Source organism: Nilaparvata lugens, chromosome 3, assembly GCF_014356525.2.
Source record: "Nilaparvata lugens isolate BPH chromosome 3, ASM1435652v1, whole genome shotgun sequence".
In the NCBI taxonomy this organism is placed as follows: Eukaryota; Metazoa; Arthropoda; class Insecta; order Hemiptera; family Delphacidae; genus Nilaparvata; species Nilaparvata lugens.
In genome coordinates this window covers 21,628,834-21,648,739 of record NC_052506.1, presented here as the reverse complement: position 1 = coordinate 21,648,739, position 19,906 = coordinate 21,628,834, and the positions used below count along the sequence as shown (strand labels likewise).

At 33.6% G+C, this 19,906-nt stretch overlaps 2 protein-coding genes across 2 annotated transcripts in view; one reads left to right on the top strand and one right to left on the bottom strand.

Annotated features, from left to right (window-relative positions):
- LOC111064390 (neuromodulin) overlaps positions 1-16,016 on the top strand; it is a 217,212-nt gene extending 201,196 nt beyond the window's left edge. Inside the window, exons 3-4 of the mRNA XM_039423296.1 lie at positions 7,733-7,854; positions 10,149-16,016. Coding sequence (XP_039279230.1) covers positions 7,733-7,854; positions 10,149-10,292 — 266 coding nt within the window. The 3' untranslated portion in view covers positions 10,293-16,016. The remainder of the gene's footprint in view (positions 1-7,732; positions 7,855-10,148) is intronic.
- The window catches only part of LOC111064384 (histone acetyltransferase p300-like), a 43,011-nt gene continuing 34,771 nt past the window's right edge, over positions 11,667-19,906 (bottom strand). The window contains exon 8 of the mRNA XM_039423290.1: positions 11,667-17,411. The gene's annotated coding sequence lies outside the window, so the exon portion shown is untranslated. The remainder of the gene's footprint in view (positions 17,412-19,906) is intronic.

Genomic DNA, 19,906 nt, shown 5'->3' with positions numbered 1-19,906 from the left:
TATAAGAACTTGTTATGAATTCATTTGATTTATGTAGGAAGCTTATTTCCATGCAAGGCACGAACTCAAAAACCCTGAGATTATAAATAATTACTTCTATTAATTATTATTCATTGATCAAAGTATGTTCTAGTAAATCTATATACTGAACAAGTTTCAATTTGTCTAATTCTGAATCGACCTGAAGTCCACATATCAGTATTAAATATACGTATATATTTTTTTACAGCTCACAATATTGTGAATGCTGATAAGTCTTGTGATAATTATTCAAATATTGGAAAATTTATTTATCCAAAGAAATTTATATTTATCAAGAATATTTTATATATATTATTTTATGGGAATATATTTTGTGTTTTATGTCAGCATACAAAATCTTAGAGTTTTTTATTATTTCCTAATTCATCTCGTGATATACAGTTTGATCTGTTTTGGTACCAAGCAAAAATCTTCTGAAGCATGTCAAATCAGTGAATCAATTAATATTGATCTTATTCCGAGCATTTATTACTTGTCATCCTTCGATGATAGTCGCACTATTCAGCCAGAAAAATCTTACTGATAATTATATTAATAAGTCTACAGTAATCATATAAGGATCCAGAGAGCTTCAAGAACTGGCGCTGCAAGTTTCAAGGAATTTCAAAAGGGAAAACTGGTGCATACCTGTATTCATGACAAGTGTTTTAAGAGTCAATTAGAAAACCCATAGTTGATTCTCATTATTCTCGATTGAATATATGGTTACTGATAATCAGTCACCGGCTATCTTTTTGACTTCCTTATTGGTGTTCCTCTACAACTTCATGGAAGCAGCGGTAAGAATTATTCATCACCAGTCATTGAACCCTGTGGTGATTAAATATATTTGGAATATTCATGCATCTACTACTGAGCTAGAGCTGCGGTCTGAACCCAGCATATTTGCGAGCCGGACAGCCTTAACTTTTTTGCAAATTTATTTGCAAAATAGGGATTTTAGCAATTGCTCCAGTATATATCAAATATACCGCACCACATACGAATGATTGGCAATTCACCCCATTACATAATGTCGCCCAACATGGATGGCAAAAATTTACCACTTTACAATGTAAATGAACAATCAAGTTTTTAAAACATCAAAATGGTGTTAAGTTATTATTGTGTTTTTATTTTTAAAACTAGATACGACAGATGAAGTGAGCATTAAGAGAAAAAGGGTATGGATTTGTGAATAACGTCCCGGTTCTCAAGCTGGATTTGAAAATATCGACAGATCGAGCCCCAGAGAAATAAAAGCATTCCTAGTCAGCCTGCTCACTGAGATTGACAGGCAGCAAGATCGAACTGTACAACAGCACTTCTGAAAGAGAACGGATTGGCCTCAGAGTGACAGCAGCACTATTTTTCATATCCAAAGTGTTTCTTTTTATGTAACATTTATTAGCATTATTATGGTTGGGAAAGACAACCATATTGCTTAAATCTGCAAGTCGATGTGGCAGGCCATTTTTCAATGCCATTTGAATGAAAAACTCTTTTCTTGTAATATCACATTTTTCGCTCAGTTGTTTTCTCCATCCATATTCTACGGTTACCAGTGATGGATTTCGCTTCAACTATTAAGTTCAATCTCACCCTCCAAACACTATAGTATCATTTTGACGCTGGTCTTCAACATATTATCGATGTTCTCAGTATCTTTTTTATTCAATATGGCTATTTCATAAGATAGAAGGCTCCCGAGGGCTTGTGAGGCAACAACTAGTGACCCCCTGGGTTGGCGAACTCGCTCATGAACTGTTGTATTGTAATCTTTGAAACCCGCAATATTTTCAATTAGAATTGGTGAAAATCATGGAAACAGCTAAATACTTCTTTTACAAGAATGTTTTAGAGTGGGTTTCATTGGGGATCCTATTTGAAATGAATAATTACTCTTCAAAAATTAGGCTACTCTGCCGCTTAAACATTTTTGTCCCTCATATGAATCCAAATTCATTTTCTTAAATATAATAATAATATTCTTATGATTTCTATTGGTAGGATTTCCTGACGGAAGTTTCACCTCGGTTGGATAAGCCACCTCGGCATTTAAGCCGTCAATGGGCCTTACGACTGTTATACTTCAGCCGGGACCATCAGTTTAACGTGTACATTTGATTACACGGATTTTTTAAAATGTGATGGTGGTTATGTGGAACATGATATCGATTCATAGTTCCAAGAAAAAATATGGCGAAAACCGCACATTGATAACTCAAACCGTTTTAGTTTGTTGATGTAAAAGTTGTAAATTATGTTGTATATTAACCAGCTGAAATCATGTGTCAGGACATAAAGAACTACCTGTGTGACAGCTCCCAAATATTTTCAGCTGATGTTATGAATGAATGAAAAAAATGTAGTAATTGCATGCAATGAATACTCCAGCTGACTAAATGATTAATCTCAACATTTTTTTTTCTTATGCACTTTCAATGATATTTGTTATATCCTGAAAAAGGACGAAGGAGTCGATAAATTTTGTTGTCCATGTCCAACGAGCTTGATCTAAGAAAGGGGTCGAAGAATATGCATTCAAATTTTGAAGCTGATTGATCAAATCTTTCAAAAGTTATCGTCGAACATATACACAGACGGACAACAAGTTTGGCCTTAAGTTAAAGTGAGAACTCGCTAACGCTCGTTCAATAATCAATAAAAGAGTCAAATAATGTTCTGTCTTTTGTTTCTAGAATTTGTTGTCAACCAAGTGTCGGTTGCACAAAAGCTTGTTGCATTTCAATCGTGATTAAATTTCACAAAAACCAATCACAGAAGCATTCTTTTCGAAAAAAAACCCATATGATTGGTTGCCGTGGGATTTTATCATGATTAAAACTTGATAGGCTTTTGTGCAGCCGAGCCAATGTCATCAGCTGGACAATATTTCTCTGTCTATATTCCTGGTTTCTTTTAAGTAGAGATAAGCAGCTACTATCAAGAATTGAACACCGCTTCGTCCAAATAAATATGAAGATGTATCATATCTCAAGAACATGTATCATATGCTCTTATCGTGTATCATTATCGAATAGGGTTTATTAGACTGTTTTTCCTTTGTTTGGAACCTTTCACCTGTAACATACCGGTGCGACCTCGCTTTTTCAAAGGTGTAAAACAAGCTCGAGTAAATTATTGAATGATCTGGGCACAAGAAAGGACTTAATGGTAGTACTAACGGGCACGGATGGCTGGAAAACGACGGCTTTATTGGCCTTCTACTTCCATAACTGCTTTTCCGTAATGCCTTGAGGGTCTTTCCGTCCCCCGCGGCCACCGTTCAAGACTCAATAAAAGCAATACCTTGAAGAGAGCAGAATTAATGAAAACCCAACTGGCCGCAACTCAACACCGCTACTTCGCTCTTAGACTTAGCTCTTCCCTTGCTATCAAAACCCCATCTGCGTCTTCCACCATTCGAAACCCTCATCTCCAGTCCAACAAAATAAGTTGCGACCAGCAATATTGGAGAGAAAGTTTCTATCCCGATTAGAAGTTTCTATCCTTGCCACTGGTAACTCATTCAATCTGCTTTTTTCGATCTTGCTCGAATGTTATTTTCGTACCATCAACTAATTTTTGTCTGAAATTCCTGAGACGCGACGTGGGTTTCTATCAAGGTTAGTATACAGTATCTATAGCTATATTTTCTATAATATAGAAAAGCTTCTAAATAAACTATATTATGTATATTATAGAAAAGCTTTTCTATAATATAGAAAATTTTCTAAATATAGATAGTACATGATATGTACTATCATGTCCTAAACAGCAAACGATAGCAAGAATTTTTTTTTTCACTAAAATATGACGGAAAATGAATGATTGGGGTGGAAAACCATAATATTACTATATTATTTACAGCTTTTTGAGAACTTTGGTCTCAAGCTTAATTCGCTAATTCACTGAATTTATGTGAACCTAAACTACATTTTAAACGGTCAACATAAAGAATAAATCATAAATTATATTATAGATGGGAATTTGTGCAAATGGAAAGTTAAATGCTGGAAGCTGGAATGCTAAAAAGATGGAAGTTCACTTGTAGAGTTGGAAGTGGAATTACATTATAAAGTTTGTATAGTGAATATTGATGTGGAACTTTTCCATAATTCAAGAGACTTTAGATTTTGTCAATATTCCACTTTATTTCAATAAAAATTATCAATTTACAGGAGCATGCTTTCGTGTGCTCACACATCATCAGGGAAGTAGAAAGTTCCGAAACTAACAAAAATTACATGAATCTGTCTTCACCGCTTACGTATGCTATATAAAGGAATTTTAGATGAATGAGAAAGTTATTTTATCACGATACACCACTTTAATATATTGGAGTTTAGCAGTAATTATTTACATTCTATACTCACTGGAGTTAAATGTTTAGTCGAGCTTCTAGAAACTAATGAATACGTGAATCGTGTAATTCGATACTAGAAAGGATGGATTCGGAATAAAGAGAAGAGAGGAAGAAAAGGTTGCTGACTCGGCAACATTGCCGGAAGGGTTCATTTGAGCCAGAGTAATGGACACCACAAACCCTCATCTAGGCTCGTCCCACAAGTGGGAATGCCTCCTGCTGCGAATGCTGATCTTCTACAGGCACTGTTCTCGCACTAACCCAATTTACAAATTAAATTATTTCGATTACTTCCGGTCTGCAGAGACAGGAAGTTACCGGAGGACGTCTCACTTAAGCATGCGTGCGAAATCTAGTTAAAGAGCACTGACACACTGTCATAGTTATTATGAGGTCCACAGCTTTTCTGACTTCCTATATGATCCATTTTTGCGACATTAGCTTCCCTCACTGGTTAAAAATTCGCATTCGCCTATGAAGTTCAGTAAACACAATAATTTTGATTGCATAGTACACACTTTATGCTTCTTGTAGCAACGTATTTCTGTTCACCTTAACTCCTAATAATGTTTATAGAACGGGCCCTTAGGCTCATTCCTTTTATTCGTCATCAATATTGAGTAGAATCATCTCTATAAATGAATTCGACCATGTAATATCAAAATACAGCCAACAAATATGAATATCCTAGCAGTGGCTTTATTGGACAAAATACGGGGTTTCCAATGGACTTTGTGAATCTCAGATATTATGTTCATATTATGAATGATGTGAGAGTTGGCGAGCCAAGTCCAGCCCTTTTCGATTCACCTTCTGAAAAATGGACAACGAAATGTATATTAACAGTGTACGGAGTACCGTAGGTTTATTATATACTCCAGTTTGAATAGAAGCCAGATATCGAGCAGCTCTTCTTACCTGTGTTCTTCTCGACTCATATTTTCCCGGATACTATAGGCTACCATCTTCATTTCTTGGATTTCGAATTCTTCTATTTCCGTGCTATGAATGGCATGATTTTTTATCTGGCTATAACAGCAACGAATTAAATTAGTCTACGTCTGTAAGCTACGTCTACCAACTTATTGGTCTGTATATGAGAATTCCAGTTCCAGTGTCAATTAAACTTCACATTAATGTTATACTCTATATTGTCGGATGATTACAAATAATACCTACAAATTAATTGAGTTCTATTGTTCCATAGAGATTAGATAGCACAAGAAGATATTCCAAGGTATTGGGCGCGTTCATGTTCCAACTTTCACCCAAGCCGTTAGTCCTAGTAGTTGTTTTTGGTGAAGCTATGTGACGCTGATAGAGTTCAATGCTGTTCCGTTGTTATACTCTCACCCCAACAAAACAGTAATAATAGGCAGTAGTCGACTTGAGTTAACAAAAAATCGGCTTGGAATTCGGAACTTAAACAACTCATACCTTACGATATCTTCTTGTGCTATCGTTTCTCTATGATTCTACTCTCTGAAAAAAACCCAATTTCCCCATAGAAATTAGTTCATAAATAATCAAATATTTGTCCAAATCGAAAGTATTATAGAAATGTCATGCTTAAAGCTTCAATGTTAACATCATACAATCACAGATCGATTTGACTTTCACAAACAACGACGAACTTCCGTTCTAAAAGTGCACTTTTCCGTCTGTGGAGACCTCTGAAAAATCAATGACAGTAGCGAAAAGAGGCAGCAGGCTACAGAATGGCAGCAGCAGAGAATGGAAACAAAGGAGGCTGAACAAGTCGCGGCGTTGACAAACGGAAATGAATGGTGGATACAACCAGCACAATATTCCCGGAAATGAAATCTCTTCAAAGTATGAAAGTCCCAAGCATATTGCAATGCAAGAAAAACTATTTTCAGTGTGTATCATTTATTTATATCGGGGGACCGAGCTTCGCTCGGAGTAAAAAAGCATGAAAACATTATTACTAAAGAAGAAATTATAGTATATAATTTATAGTTAATACAGAAATGCTCTATCTAATCACAGTGAATTGAGATCAATTCCCAGAGGAATGCAAAAATTTCTCTCTCAAAGGCCCGGTTGCACAAAAACCCATTAAATTTTAGTCCTGATTAATTTCACGTGAACCAAATCAGAGAAGACCATTTCAAAAATATCGCTTTTCTGATTGGTTTTACTGGAATTAATCAGTAGTAAAATTTAACCGGCTTTTGTGCAACCGGCACTAATTAGGCCTACCTGATTGAATGATTACAAAAGTTCTACAGCTGAGTCATAATTTTATTTCAGTCCCACACATTATGCACTCGCTCACTCACTTCAATCATCAACAGACGACGAAATTATCATCTGTTTTTCCAAGGACGAATAATTATTATCCTTTGAAGGACATGTCCTTCAGCGAGTTTTCCCAGGGATGGGACCTAGTGCAATCGAATTTTTATATCATAAACCTACTATGTTCCAAATTACGTGAAAATCGTTAGAGCCGTTTTCGAGATCCGTTGGACATACACATAGCCAGATAACCATATAACCAGAAAACCATATACAGAAATTGCTCGCTTAATATAATAGGATACTGTACTAACTTGATTTTTTGAAGAAACGAAATCATACTGTACTTGACATCTCGAAGAGAGAATTTACAAGTAAATTGTAAAGATCAGGGCGCTGTTGAGTGATAGAATACAAGCTGATAGTTTAATACTCTCCTATTCTAATAACCAGCCAACTATTGGTACAGATAATTGGTTCTTTGTATTATTAGATTGTATTTTATATTTTATCATGCAACAGGGACCTCAGGTGGATTTCATTCAACAGATAAAAAATACAACTTTCTTGATCTGATGAAAAATGTCACTATGGCAATTCACTGAAATGAAAGATTCAATACAATTTATTGTCCATCCAATTTTGGCGACGACTCTTCCTACTGGTTCAATCTATTTTGTTTCGAACTCTAGATCCAAACATAAATTATTTTTGTTATGTTATTTTATGGTCTAAGAAGTGTAAATTTGGTTAATTTTATGTTTATATTAATGATATTATTAACGACAATAAAGTAATTACGTTACAAGGCATTGATTGTAATGTACCGTACATTGTGAATGTACATTCTCGATATGTGATTTTGTGGTCAAAGAAGTGTTAATTTGGCTGATTTTATGTTGTATATAAATGGAAATTAAGTTATTATGTTACATTACATTGATTGTAGTAATTCAATCTTTTAATCTGTCTTGTCATCATTAAATGTTTCACACACACTCACTCATGGCCAGAAACAATTGTTTAGCGGAAGTAAAGGCAAGACTGGTTGACTGAATAGCACATTTGATTATGTTGCAGAGTTGTGTCACGCAGCTACAAAAATCCAAGCATCTTTCCGAGGTCACCAAGCACGCAGACAAATGAACAAGCCAGAGGACGAAGAACTCTCCAAGGAGATGGAGAAACTAGACCCTAAAGTGGTAAGTAGTAATGTTATGATAATAATCAATCAATATAATTCCAGGAGAAGCGGATCTCAGACATTATTCGGTGAATCAGTGTAATTAGAATAGAAGCGGATTTCATAAATTTATTCGGGTGCCAGGCATGCGAAGATAATGTTCTGCAGGGGTATCAATTTTTTATATCTATCAAAACAGCTCTCACGCATCTTCAAAGAAATACCATAGAATAAACCATCTTTATTAAATCTCCTCTATGGTCTATGATAGTAATTTGGAGTAGCAGCCCACTCGAGTTAGCAAATGTAACAAATGTGGATTCAAATAAGATGCTGTGATGATCAACCTTTGATGATCTACTTAGAGCAGGAGAGAAATAAAAATTGCTACCAATCATACAGATTTTTATGGGCAGTCATTCAATGATCACATTCATTTCAGACTGTGAAATAGAAAACAAAACTACGATGGAATGAATTTGAAGAAAGAATAAACTAGTGACATCCTGATTTGGAGAACTCGCTCATGAACTGTTGTATTGTAATCTTTGAAACCCACAACTTTTAATTATACAGAGATGATGGAAATTATGAAAAAAGTAAATATTTCTCTTACAAGAATAATTTGAATGTAGGTTTCATTGGGTTTCTATTTGAAATGGAAAATTACTCTTCAAATATTGATCTGTCGCTTCAACATCTTTGACCCTCATATAAATCCGAATTCATTTTTTTCAATGAGAAGGTGATGATGTGATACATGATTTCGATACAGAGTTCCAACAGAAAATAAATGACGAAAACCGCTCATTGATATCTCAACCCGTATCAGTTTGTTGATAAATTAATTGTTGTAATTATGTTGTAATCAACCTGCTGAAATTATGCGCCTGTCTGTGATGTTATGAATGAATGGAAAAACTGTACTAATTGCATACAATGAATTCATTAGCTGACTAAATAATAAATCACAACCAACTATTTCCTCATGCACTTTCAATGTTATTTTTATATCCTGAAAAAGGACGAAGGAGTGAGTCAATTTTATTGTCCAACGAACTTGGCCTGTAGAAAGGTTCGAAGAATACGTGTTCAAAATTTGAAGCAGATCGAAAATATCTTTCTAAAGTTACTTTAGAACATACAAACAGAAGGACAACGACTTTGGCCTCCAGTGAATCAAAAGTGAGAGCTCGCTAACGCTAGTTCAATTGAATCTAAAAAAAGACCAATTGGTGGATGTGAGATAAGTGATAAATTCTTGGCTTCTTGGGTGAGTAGCCAGCAGAGAATTAGGCTAGTCGCATATTGAGACATGACGTAAGGTGAGTTTGCTAGACGAGTGAATATCCTATGATATTCTCCTATGTGAGTAGGCCTATCTCACATTGAGACGAAGCTAGCACGTGTGAACATTATAATATGATCGTAGGATATTCACTCGTCTAGCAAACTCAAGTCACATCATGTCACTTAGCTACCTGTTAGCTGTAGCCCAAGTGTTTTGAAACACTTGTGTCAGCAACTCAATACATTTTGATACTCAAACGTAATGTAGGCCTATAGAAATTTGAAAAATATTCTATATATATAAAGCTTTCAAATGACCAAATCAGTAAAAAATTGATAAACCCTGAATTATATATAGACTAATTATGAGAAAAATGATTATTATTTGAGTCAATTGTGATTTTCTCAGTTTATCAGAATCTGTTCTCGAATTTTACTATCACTTACGATTTGAAAAAAAGATCTTATGAACCAAACTCCATAATTTAAAATCAAATAAAACTATTGCCAAAAGAAATACAAATTTGCGAAGTCAAGATTTCATTCATTATCATTCCACCCATTATGCCCTGCCCAAGCACATGTCTTGTGCTTGTGTTAGCATTATTTTTGGAAAACTTTCTTCGATTGAAGTACAGTGAATGGCTTCAAAATCGTTGTGCGGAGGAAATATCCTGGTTCATTGTGAAATGTTCTCTGATAATAGTAGATAATAGTAGGTGAGGTGAAAACCGCAATGTGAAATGTTCTCTAAAACGTAAGTACTATTTATTATAGAAAAGTGATGAAGTAGGCTAGATGAAGATAAACATCTCTTTACACTCAGCTACGTTCCGCTGAGAATACGTCCTATCTCCCAATGTTGAATCCAAGCTACGAATCTGTTCCGTTCACATTCGTAGCTTGGATTTGACATTGGGAGATGGGACGTATTTCAGCGTAACGTAGCTAAGTGTGAAGAGACCCTGAGGCTCTAATTAGTAGAAGTAGATGAAGTGACAATCGCATTAATCTATGTTGCAGCAACAAGAAGCCGAAGAGCTGGACATTGATTTGACCGACCCAGAACTGCATAAAGCAGCCACAAAAATTCAAGCGTCGTTCCGCGGTCACAAGGTTCGTAAACCGGAGGACGAGAAAGAAGAGGAGAAGCCGAGCAGTCAGTGAACGGCGGTTGACGGAGGTTCGGCGGTCAACGGCGGTTGACGGCGGTTCAGCAGTCAACGGCGGTTGACGGTGGTTCGGCGGTTCGCGTCTAGATGCCTTCAGTCACGGGCTTCTCTGCTGTGTCCCTCCCCCCTCTGCTCTGCCAGACATCCACCATCATGCACGCTTCTTCAATCTAATTCTACTTCTACTACTTATCTCTTTCCACAACTCATCTAGACTCAACTAAAATAATGAACAATCATAATATAGAGCTATCATAAAAAACAATCATGTCAATCAGTATCTTCTAATCATTCCAAAACATCATTTAGAATCGTGTAAACTTTACCTAAAACTAATATCCCAAGAGATTTCCAACAGCTATCAGCTCACTGGTACCAAAAATCAGATATGATGAATAATCTATCATCATTTATAATAATTATTTATTGTACAATTAGTATAAATGATGATCAAAATGTGAGATGGGTATTGAAAGATACAGTACTACATAATATGATGTCGCATTTTATCGTTATGACACACAAATTCCATAAATTGGTAGGGAAGAATCAGATATTAAAGAAACATCACACATTTCCAATTTTACAATAGTGGTTTTCCACTTACTGGTTAATAAAATCATCTTAGTTTCAACGTTACAATCTGCTACCTATTTTTCTAAAATAGCTATTGTTCCATATGGAATCTTTAAAAAAGAATGCTTCATAGATTAGATCTGGTTTTCAACTAACGGTGCTCGAATAGTTTATTACATGGATCTTAATCCCCCACTTTATTAATGAGCTTGAAAAGAGCTCTGCCTGGCTTTATTTCAATCGTATTTTGGAGTACAACTGGAATGAAATAATATTGTGCTCTATGATATATTATACTATAAATGTTGAATGAGACTTAATTACATAACTAACTCAACAAATTTTCTGTAAAAATCTATTACGGAATTTTACGCTGTATGAACTCTCTAATCAAACCTCCCTCAAAAGACAATTAAGGTACGAGAATCATTGCTCCGTCTTCTTTAGTCTCCCCTCATAAGTCAATTGAATGTGGTATAATATTCAACGAATTCATGAATCTATCCTTAAAAACTCTCAAATCATTACTCCTTGTCTCTAAAAAAGCTTTGTCTACAATTAAATTTTCAAATTAAATAACTTGAATAGAAATGCTTGTTCATGAAAAGCTTTATTTAAAAGATAACGTGATTTCTTTCCAGAGAAGTAAAATAAGAAGATGAAGTTTATCAGCAACTTAGCCTATATTTGTGATTAAATTCGGAATATACCTATCATCAATATTATTGGCTGATGAGAAACTCATCCATGGTTCAGAAAATAAAAAAGTTCACTGCATTAATGAGAGTTTGAGTTAACATTTATCATATTGTGATGATTTCATTACCCAGTTTCTCTGTCAATTTAGAAGGGTGCTGGAGAATAGGAAAGCAGGCAATCATATAAATCTAAGTTACTTTTACCGATATCATTTATGAAGAAGTTGTATTTTAATCGTTTGATCGAAATCCATGGGAAGTTCGGGATTTTTGGACTGCCAAATAACATACAAATCAATTAGCATCTAGGCTAGTGAGTAAACGTAATCAACTTTCAACTATGTTTAGGATGTTAATATGATAAAAGTATAAGATTATTATAAAAGTTCACGTTGCAACTTTATAGTGATAAATAATTCTAGGAGTCACCGATATTTGGCTCTAAAACTTTACACTCATCCTTAAAATAAGCCCCAATACTCATAATGATTCAGATGTTTAATGCTTTGAGTAATTGCTTGATTTAGGAATCATTTTATTTTAATCTGTCATTATTACTTATAGTTACTTGGATAACTAGTATTATTTTATATTACTGATGTGATTTTTTTTAAGCAGTTATTTCTCTTCCATGTTGGCTCAACTAGCCTTTTTATTCTATGGGAAAAGCTTTAACTTTCAATGATAAGCTAAATTACGTCATTAACATACGGATGGCTAGACCATTTTAATAACATATTATATTGAAAATTAGTTTAGAAAGAAATGGATGTATATACAAATCTTGTTTGATTCTACCATAAAGTTGTAAGCTTGGGAGCTCAAGTTATTTAAACAAAATCGGTTGTTTCCAAATGCATTAATTATGCGAATAGTGGTTTGAGACCAAGCAGGGCTATGGTGACTATTGATCACTGATGGCATAATTTCAAGATTAAAGAACACAATATTTAAAAAGCAAAAATATTTCCAATGCATGCTGGATATTCGTCTCAACGATATTATCCAGGCTAAGATAGAATTTTCATTAGTACTATTGAGCTACGACCCAGTAAATATCAATTATTTCTATTACAATATATTGTATTAGTAACGCATAATTTTCATAACAGGTGAATGGCGGAATTAATTCATCAAATTATGAAAACTTTTAATCACCATCGGTTTAGTCAAGATGAAATTGGAGAATCCATTGCTAAAGTTAACATATTGGAATAAATCAAAACCAAACTTCATATTCTTCGGGTACCTATTAATCTCTTCATCATACATCAATGTACTTGAAAAGTTTGTTTCCTAATTTGTTGAAAAATTATCTTCTATCATTGGTATCAAGCATATCCAATGGTGCTAAAATTTTGAAGAAATAACACTAGCTGAGAATTGATTTGATTAATGCATGCTCATGTTATCAAGGTGAATACATTATAATTAAACAATATTGTCTGAATTACCTCTTTCGATACAATATTCTACATCTTTAAAACTAATTCAACGCAGTCTATTGTGAACTTACCTAGTGATAAGATCTTGAAGTTACATAAGCGTTAAGGATTGCATTTTTACAATACAGTAATGGTCAAATAATAATATTATCAACCAGTTTAGAACTGGAAAATAAGTAAGTTATGTAAAAGTGTTCTTAATATCATAGATAGAGAATAGATTTAGGAAATGAAGTATATGTTGGAATCATAATCGTCTCAGTGAATCGCTAATCAACAGAACAGAAACTCAATCAAGTATTTTTGATGCCTCAACATAGACAATATATTTTATTTTTATTTCATAAAAAATCTGAATTGAAGTATTATTACACTCATCTTCGATATTCAATTCGGATAAATTCGATTGTCGAATTGGCTTACAAAATTCACTAAATTTTTTGTAAAAAGAATTGAGTGCATATTCAGATCCATGAAACCTAGTCAGATAAAAAAAATATTCATTCTCATATTCCGTAAAGTTCAATTTGTATGATAATTAAAGTCGTGGAATAACCATCAATCAACTTTGCTATCAACAACTTGGTATTCAGTGTAGCCTATTGTGAAATGGAGAAGCTAATATAAATTTTCAAGTAATAAGTTTCTAAAATCAAGCAGAAGTCTTTCATACGGTAGGCTACTGTATATGAACATAAATCTACATTTAAGCATTACAGAAATTCTTCTAGGCTTCTCTTCACAAGAAAATTTGTTCTGAACCGTTTGATTGTTAAATATTTGATTAACAATCCTACAGAATTTTTATTATCTTGTTTTCATAGTTGGAACCTACAGTAATTAGCCTGTTTTTTAAAAGAGTAGGTTGAATGTGAGCATGGAGTCCTTTGATTTCCCACTCATCTTATAAATACAATACGAGAAAACTTTTTCAAAACCATTAATTTGTTATAGGCTACTTGATGTCAACTCTAGTTCCACTTCATTGGCGTAAGCATATTTCGCCATTTCCTTGAAATACGGTAACCTTGATGACTCTAATCTAGACTTTGTTTTGAGTCTAATTTTAATGACTTGTTTTCTTTTAATGAGAAGTTCTTGGTTACTTAAGAGAAAGAAATCACAGTAGACCTGAGACACATTTTAAAAATGCCGTTCAAAGGTCAATCCTAAACTGCATTATAGCTGTAAATGCTTCCTGAAATGAATTCTGTTTTACAGCTTTCATTCACTGCTAATAGCTTATAATAAGGTATGTATTATTAAGCTGTGTGTAGGCCTATAACCTAAATTTTCAAGTGAAGATACTTTTAACGATTGCGAATTAAAAGTTTAAAAATCACCCATGTGCTATAAGAAATGCTCGAATAAGTAATGGTCTCAAGCAGAAGCCTCTGTTGTAATGAAACTAATTATCAAATCAAAACAATGTTCTACCTGACAAGATTCATCTCGAATTTCTTGACTGCAGATGAGATTGGGAATTGTGCTATAATCTTCGATAAATCAATCAATGGCTGATGTATGTAAAATGCTTTCTGCTCTTGCCCTTTGTAGATAACAACAATAATTATTATCATAGTATTATTGATATACCTAACAATGAATACTATATCTTGTTATTACTATTTTTATAAAAATCATACTCCTTACATAATAACTATATTTCCTTATCTCACCTTATTAAGAAAAACATTTGCACTAGTGTAAACGATCAGTCTATTCATACTAGAGTATGTACTTCTAGTAGCTCAACTAATTCTGTATCAATTGAATGGTACCGTAAAATTCTTAGTCATATTGAGCATTGGTCTCATTGAATGTAACCAAGTTTGATATAGTTTATTTTCCTTGATGCAGCAACCAGCTGAAATCTATTCATGTAGTAGTTATTTTAGTTTAAACAATATTTTATAGAGATGTGCGATGCGATACTCAAGAATGTTCCATTCTAATTCTTTCTTCTAGGCAAAGTGCTTGTTCACTAATTTTTTATCTTGAATGGCGATATAACTCTCAAGGCTTTTTCAGTATATCAATGTAAGAAATTAATTTTTGAAGTAATAACGACATTGCACAAAAATATAATTATTTTCACTAACTCATGATAAAGAGTGTGAACATACGGTACAACTGTAATCCATTATAAACTATGGAGCAGTAATATAATAAATTTGGATAATTCAAATAGATGGAAGGTATGTTGTTGATAGTGTTGATAATAATTTTTAATTTTTACTAAATTAAAAAAATATAATGGAATAATTTCTCTTAAGTATTGTTCAATACATTCATGTATTTATTTTCGATCAAAATGTAACTAGCTCATCTAAAAATATGATAAAAGTAATTTGAAATATGAAAAATTGTTCAACTAATCTTCTATTAAAAACCAAATCAATTATAAAAAAATATACTGACTATAAAACTCATGGGATGCATGGATAGAGCTAATACATTGAACATTCAACTCCCTGGTTTTGGAATTCTAACGTATAACATACGGTATTCAAATAATAATACTTTTAATCCAATGTGAAAAAGTTTTAGTACCGATATTTATATTTGGCGAAAATTTTATTCAAATAATATAGATCGTTATTAGCTTAATTTCAATCAAAGACTATTCTTTTCAAGATGGCTGAAAGTGAAAGAACAAAAATATAAAGCATACCATCAACTAAAGAGTAGGTTTTACAAATGAAGGCTACCGCAAGCTTGTTTTTCTTCTCACTACAGCTCAGTTTGACAGGATTTAATTTTTACACTGTGGATCAAAATGGATCCACAACTGGGCATTTCATTTGAGCTATAAAAGTTATTCTAGTCTCTTACAGTACCATCGCTTTATAATATACTTTTTGTTGATTGTTGACATTTATTTGCAATTTATTTATTAAAGATATTAATCGAAGATGAAGAATTAGCATCTTCCAATAATGTGTTTACAATCTAAATTGTATTGTAAGGGAATAAATTGTTAAGCATAAATAGTTCAAATGTATGCATTTTATTTATTCACCCTACTCACTTATAAGTGCTACCTATATTCATTCAATACATCAATGTCAAAGAAATTTAAATGTTATGCTCTACAATCCATCAAAATGAATTAATTTGTATTGATAAAGTAATTAAAATAAATTTAATTGAATTAAATTTGAGAGAAAGTGGAGTATAGATATCAGAAGTATACAATCTCAGTCTCACAAGTTGATCCCTGGACCGATTCACCCCACAAACAGATGAAAAAAAATTTGTTTGAACAGATTTTATATTGCTGTTTGGTGCGTTTTAGACGAATAAGTAACTGAACATTTTTTCTTCAGAATTGAATTCGCTACATTATTGTATAATTCAAATAACCCTCAAAAATCAAGGACAACAGTATCGTATTTCTATCCCTTTGAAGTTGAAAAAGTGAGCTTTTAGCATATTTTGTCCATTTAATCAATGACCGTTCAAGTTAACACAATTTTTAACAGGTTCCATTGGATTTCTCCGCTAATTTTACATAAGAAATGACCACTTAAGTACCCTCATGAGGCCGCCACAAAATTATAAAATTGATGATTTGAAGAAAATTTGAAATCTTCCACCATCATTATCTCGGTAACAAACAGAGCATTTTCGGAACCATGTTTACTGATATGTTTTTCTTTATTTTGATGTAAGGCACAATTCACACTGGCGTGGCAAAGAAAATCCCAAACTTCTCCGAGGAAATAAGGTGGTGGACCGTCATGCTGAACAAGATGAACAAGTGCCCTTTTCCTTCAGCATGATGGTGCACCATCTCAATTCCATGGAGAGCTTTCGGATTCTCTATACATTCGCTTTCAACTTCGCGGATTGGCTGTTCAGGGCCAATGGCCACCTTGCTCACCAAATTTAACACCGACGGATTTCTTTCTGTGGGGTTTCATCATGGATAAGATTCTTGTGCCACCTCTACCAGACAATCTTAAGGACCTCCGAAATCGGATCACAAACAGATCGCTGTGGTTGCACAAGTTACGCCTGATATATGCTGGTAAGAGAGTGGCAAGAATTCGATTATCGGTGGGATGTATGTTGTATTGTATTACAACGGCTGTCACATCGGACCAAAATAACACCTACGGTACACCTTAAACTTGAAGTGTTTTGTAACAAAATGAAACCTTTCTCAATTCTGTAAGTAATTTCAATACAGATTTAAATGTGAAATCTGATGCGCTTTCAAAGTTGTAAAGTCCTTTTATAATCACTCTGTATTTAATCTCAATCTTTAAAATTCATTATTATGATTTTTATGATTAATTTTTATGATAATCATTATTATGATTATTCATAATTATATTTTATAATTCACAAGGTTAAAAACGTGAAAATGATAGGAGAGTTTAGTTCAAACTTGGGTTTCAATTCTGGATCAAGCACCGGTTGAGTAAGTCAGTAAGTTCGTCGAGGGCATTTAAACATTAAGAAAAATGCCAAACCGTCGACTTGAATCTTAGACCTCACTTCGCTCGGTCAATGGAGTCAAATATAAAGATTTGGCAACCCTGTATGTCTTGAAAAAGATTAACTTTTGATGTCAGCATTTTTGATACACCCAACAGCCATGAGTAGTTTACACACTGATATCTCGCCAACACGACAGGACAGGACAGAATTTACTCTGATGGACAGTATTAGAGAAGACTGTGGTTTATGACAGCGCGAGGTCTACTGCTCTCAGAACTACTAGTATATAACGGTATCAGTTATCCTCTATAGAAGGCGGCTGTAGGGATCCTCGACTTTCTGCCAACCAAAACAAGCAGGTGACTTCTATAGTGAGGTCCACGTTATAATGGCAATGAAGGAACATAGTAGAACAACGTTGCCGATCCTCTGTCTTGTCAATGCCTTCTATAGACGATAGCTAATACCGGTTTATTGATGTGATGTGAACTGTTTATTCTAATTTTAATAATCGAATATCGGGGACCGAGCTTCGCTCTGGAGTACAAAAGCATAAAATAATTATTACGAAAGAATAAATTATAATAACATTCAAAACATTCATACAGGAATGTTCTTTCTAATCACAGTAAATTGAAATCAATTCCTAGAGGAATGCAAAAATTTCCCTCACAAAGGCCCAGTTGCACAAAAGCCGGTTAAATTTTAATCCTGATTAACTTCACGTAAACCATATCAGAGAAGACAATATACTTCAAAAAGATGGATCTACTGGAATTAATCAGGATTGAAAATATCCCGGCTTTTTTGCAACCGGCACTAAGTACCTGATTGAATGATTACAAAAGTTCAACAGCTGAGTCATAATTTTGACACAGTCCCACACACATGAACTTGCTCACTCACTTCCATCACCAACATACGACGAAATAATTATTATCAGCTGTTTTTCCAAGGATGAATAATAATTATCCTTTTAATGTCCTTCAGCGAGTTTTCCCAGGGATGAGACCTAGTGCAATCGAATCTTTATATTATTAACCTACTATGTTCTGAATTTTGTGAGAATCGTTAGAGCCGTTTTCGAGATCCGGTGAAATACAAACATATAAACATATTATAAACATGTAAACATCTAAACATCCAAACATATAAACAGAAGTTGCTCGTTTAATAGTATAGGATTATATTTTATTAAGCAAGATATAATTTTTTTTCAATAATTTTATAATGATTTTTCATAGTTAAGATGAAATATTTTGTCAAATTATTATTGATACTACATTGTTAAAAGACGATGTGACAACAGAGCAAAGCGAGAAAGAGAAAGCGCTATCCGCTTTGTTGAATGATAGACAAGGATAGCAATACTATTGCTAATCAAACACTGCCATAATAACGTGAACCTCACTATAGTATTTTTTGCCGCTTCAAATAAAATTCATCAGTTGAGGATCTACTGCTTCAATTAAACTAGAAATAAAATCTGTTGTGGTACACACTCACACAACTTTCCTTGCTCATATTTGAAACTACGATCAGACTTCTGTTGTATTATGTGTATATATATATTTGTTTTCAGAGTACTTTTTCCTTTGTGTAAACTGTGAAATTCGATGATTTTTTTAAAGTCGTTGAAACAGCTGTTCTACAGATGAAATAGCTCGACTATGTGTTCTTTTTTTGAACTGCGCTACCTACCTACCTCATGCACGAGAAGGAGGTTACTAAGTTTATTTCTCAAGGATGGGGTGGACCCCCCATTAGTTTCCCAGAAAGAAGACTCATGCCAGTTGATAGAGCTGATAAATAACTATACAGGGTATGAATTTGAGAAAAATCGGTCAAGTTATTTTTGAGAAAATCGTGTAAACATGGTTTTTTAGTAATTATCCGCCATTTTTCTCAAGAATATTACGGAGCTCCTGAAATTTTCACAGAAATGAGACTCATTTCAGTAGATAGGACTCATAAATAGCTATCCATGGTATAAATTTGAAGAAAATCGTTAGAGCCGTTTTCAAGAAAACCGTGAAAAACATGGGTTTTTAGTAATTATCCGCCATTTTGAATTCAATTTTATTGAATTTCTTATTGTTGGATCCTCATGGTATAAGGACCTTAAGTTTATCCGCCATTTTCAATTCAATTTTATTGAATTTCTTATTGTCGGATCCTCATGGTATAAGGACCTTAAATTTAAAATTTCAAGTCAATCGGTTAATTAGGAATGGAGTTATCGTGTTCACAGACATACACACACACATATATATATATATATATATATATATAATATATATATATATATATATATATATATATATATATACACAAACACACACACACACACACACACACACACAACACACACACACACACACACACACACACACACACACACACAGACCAACACCCAAAAATCATGTTTTTGGACTCAGGGG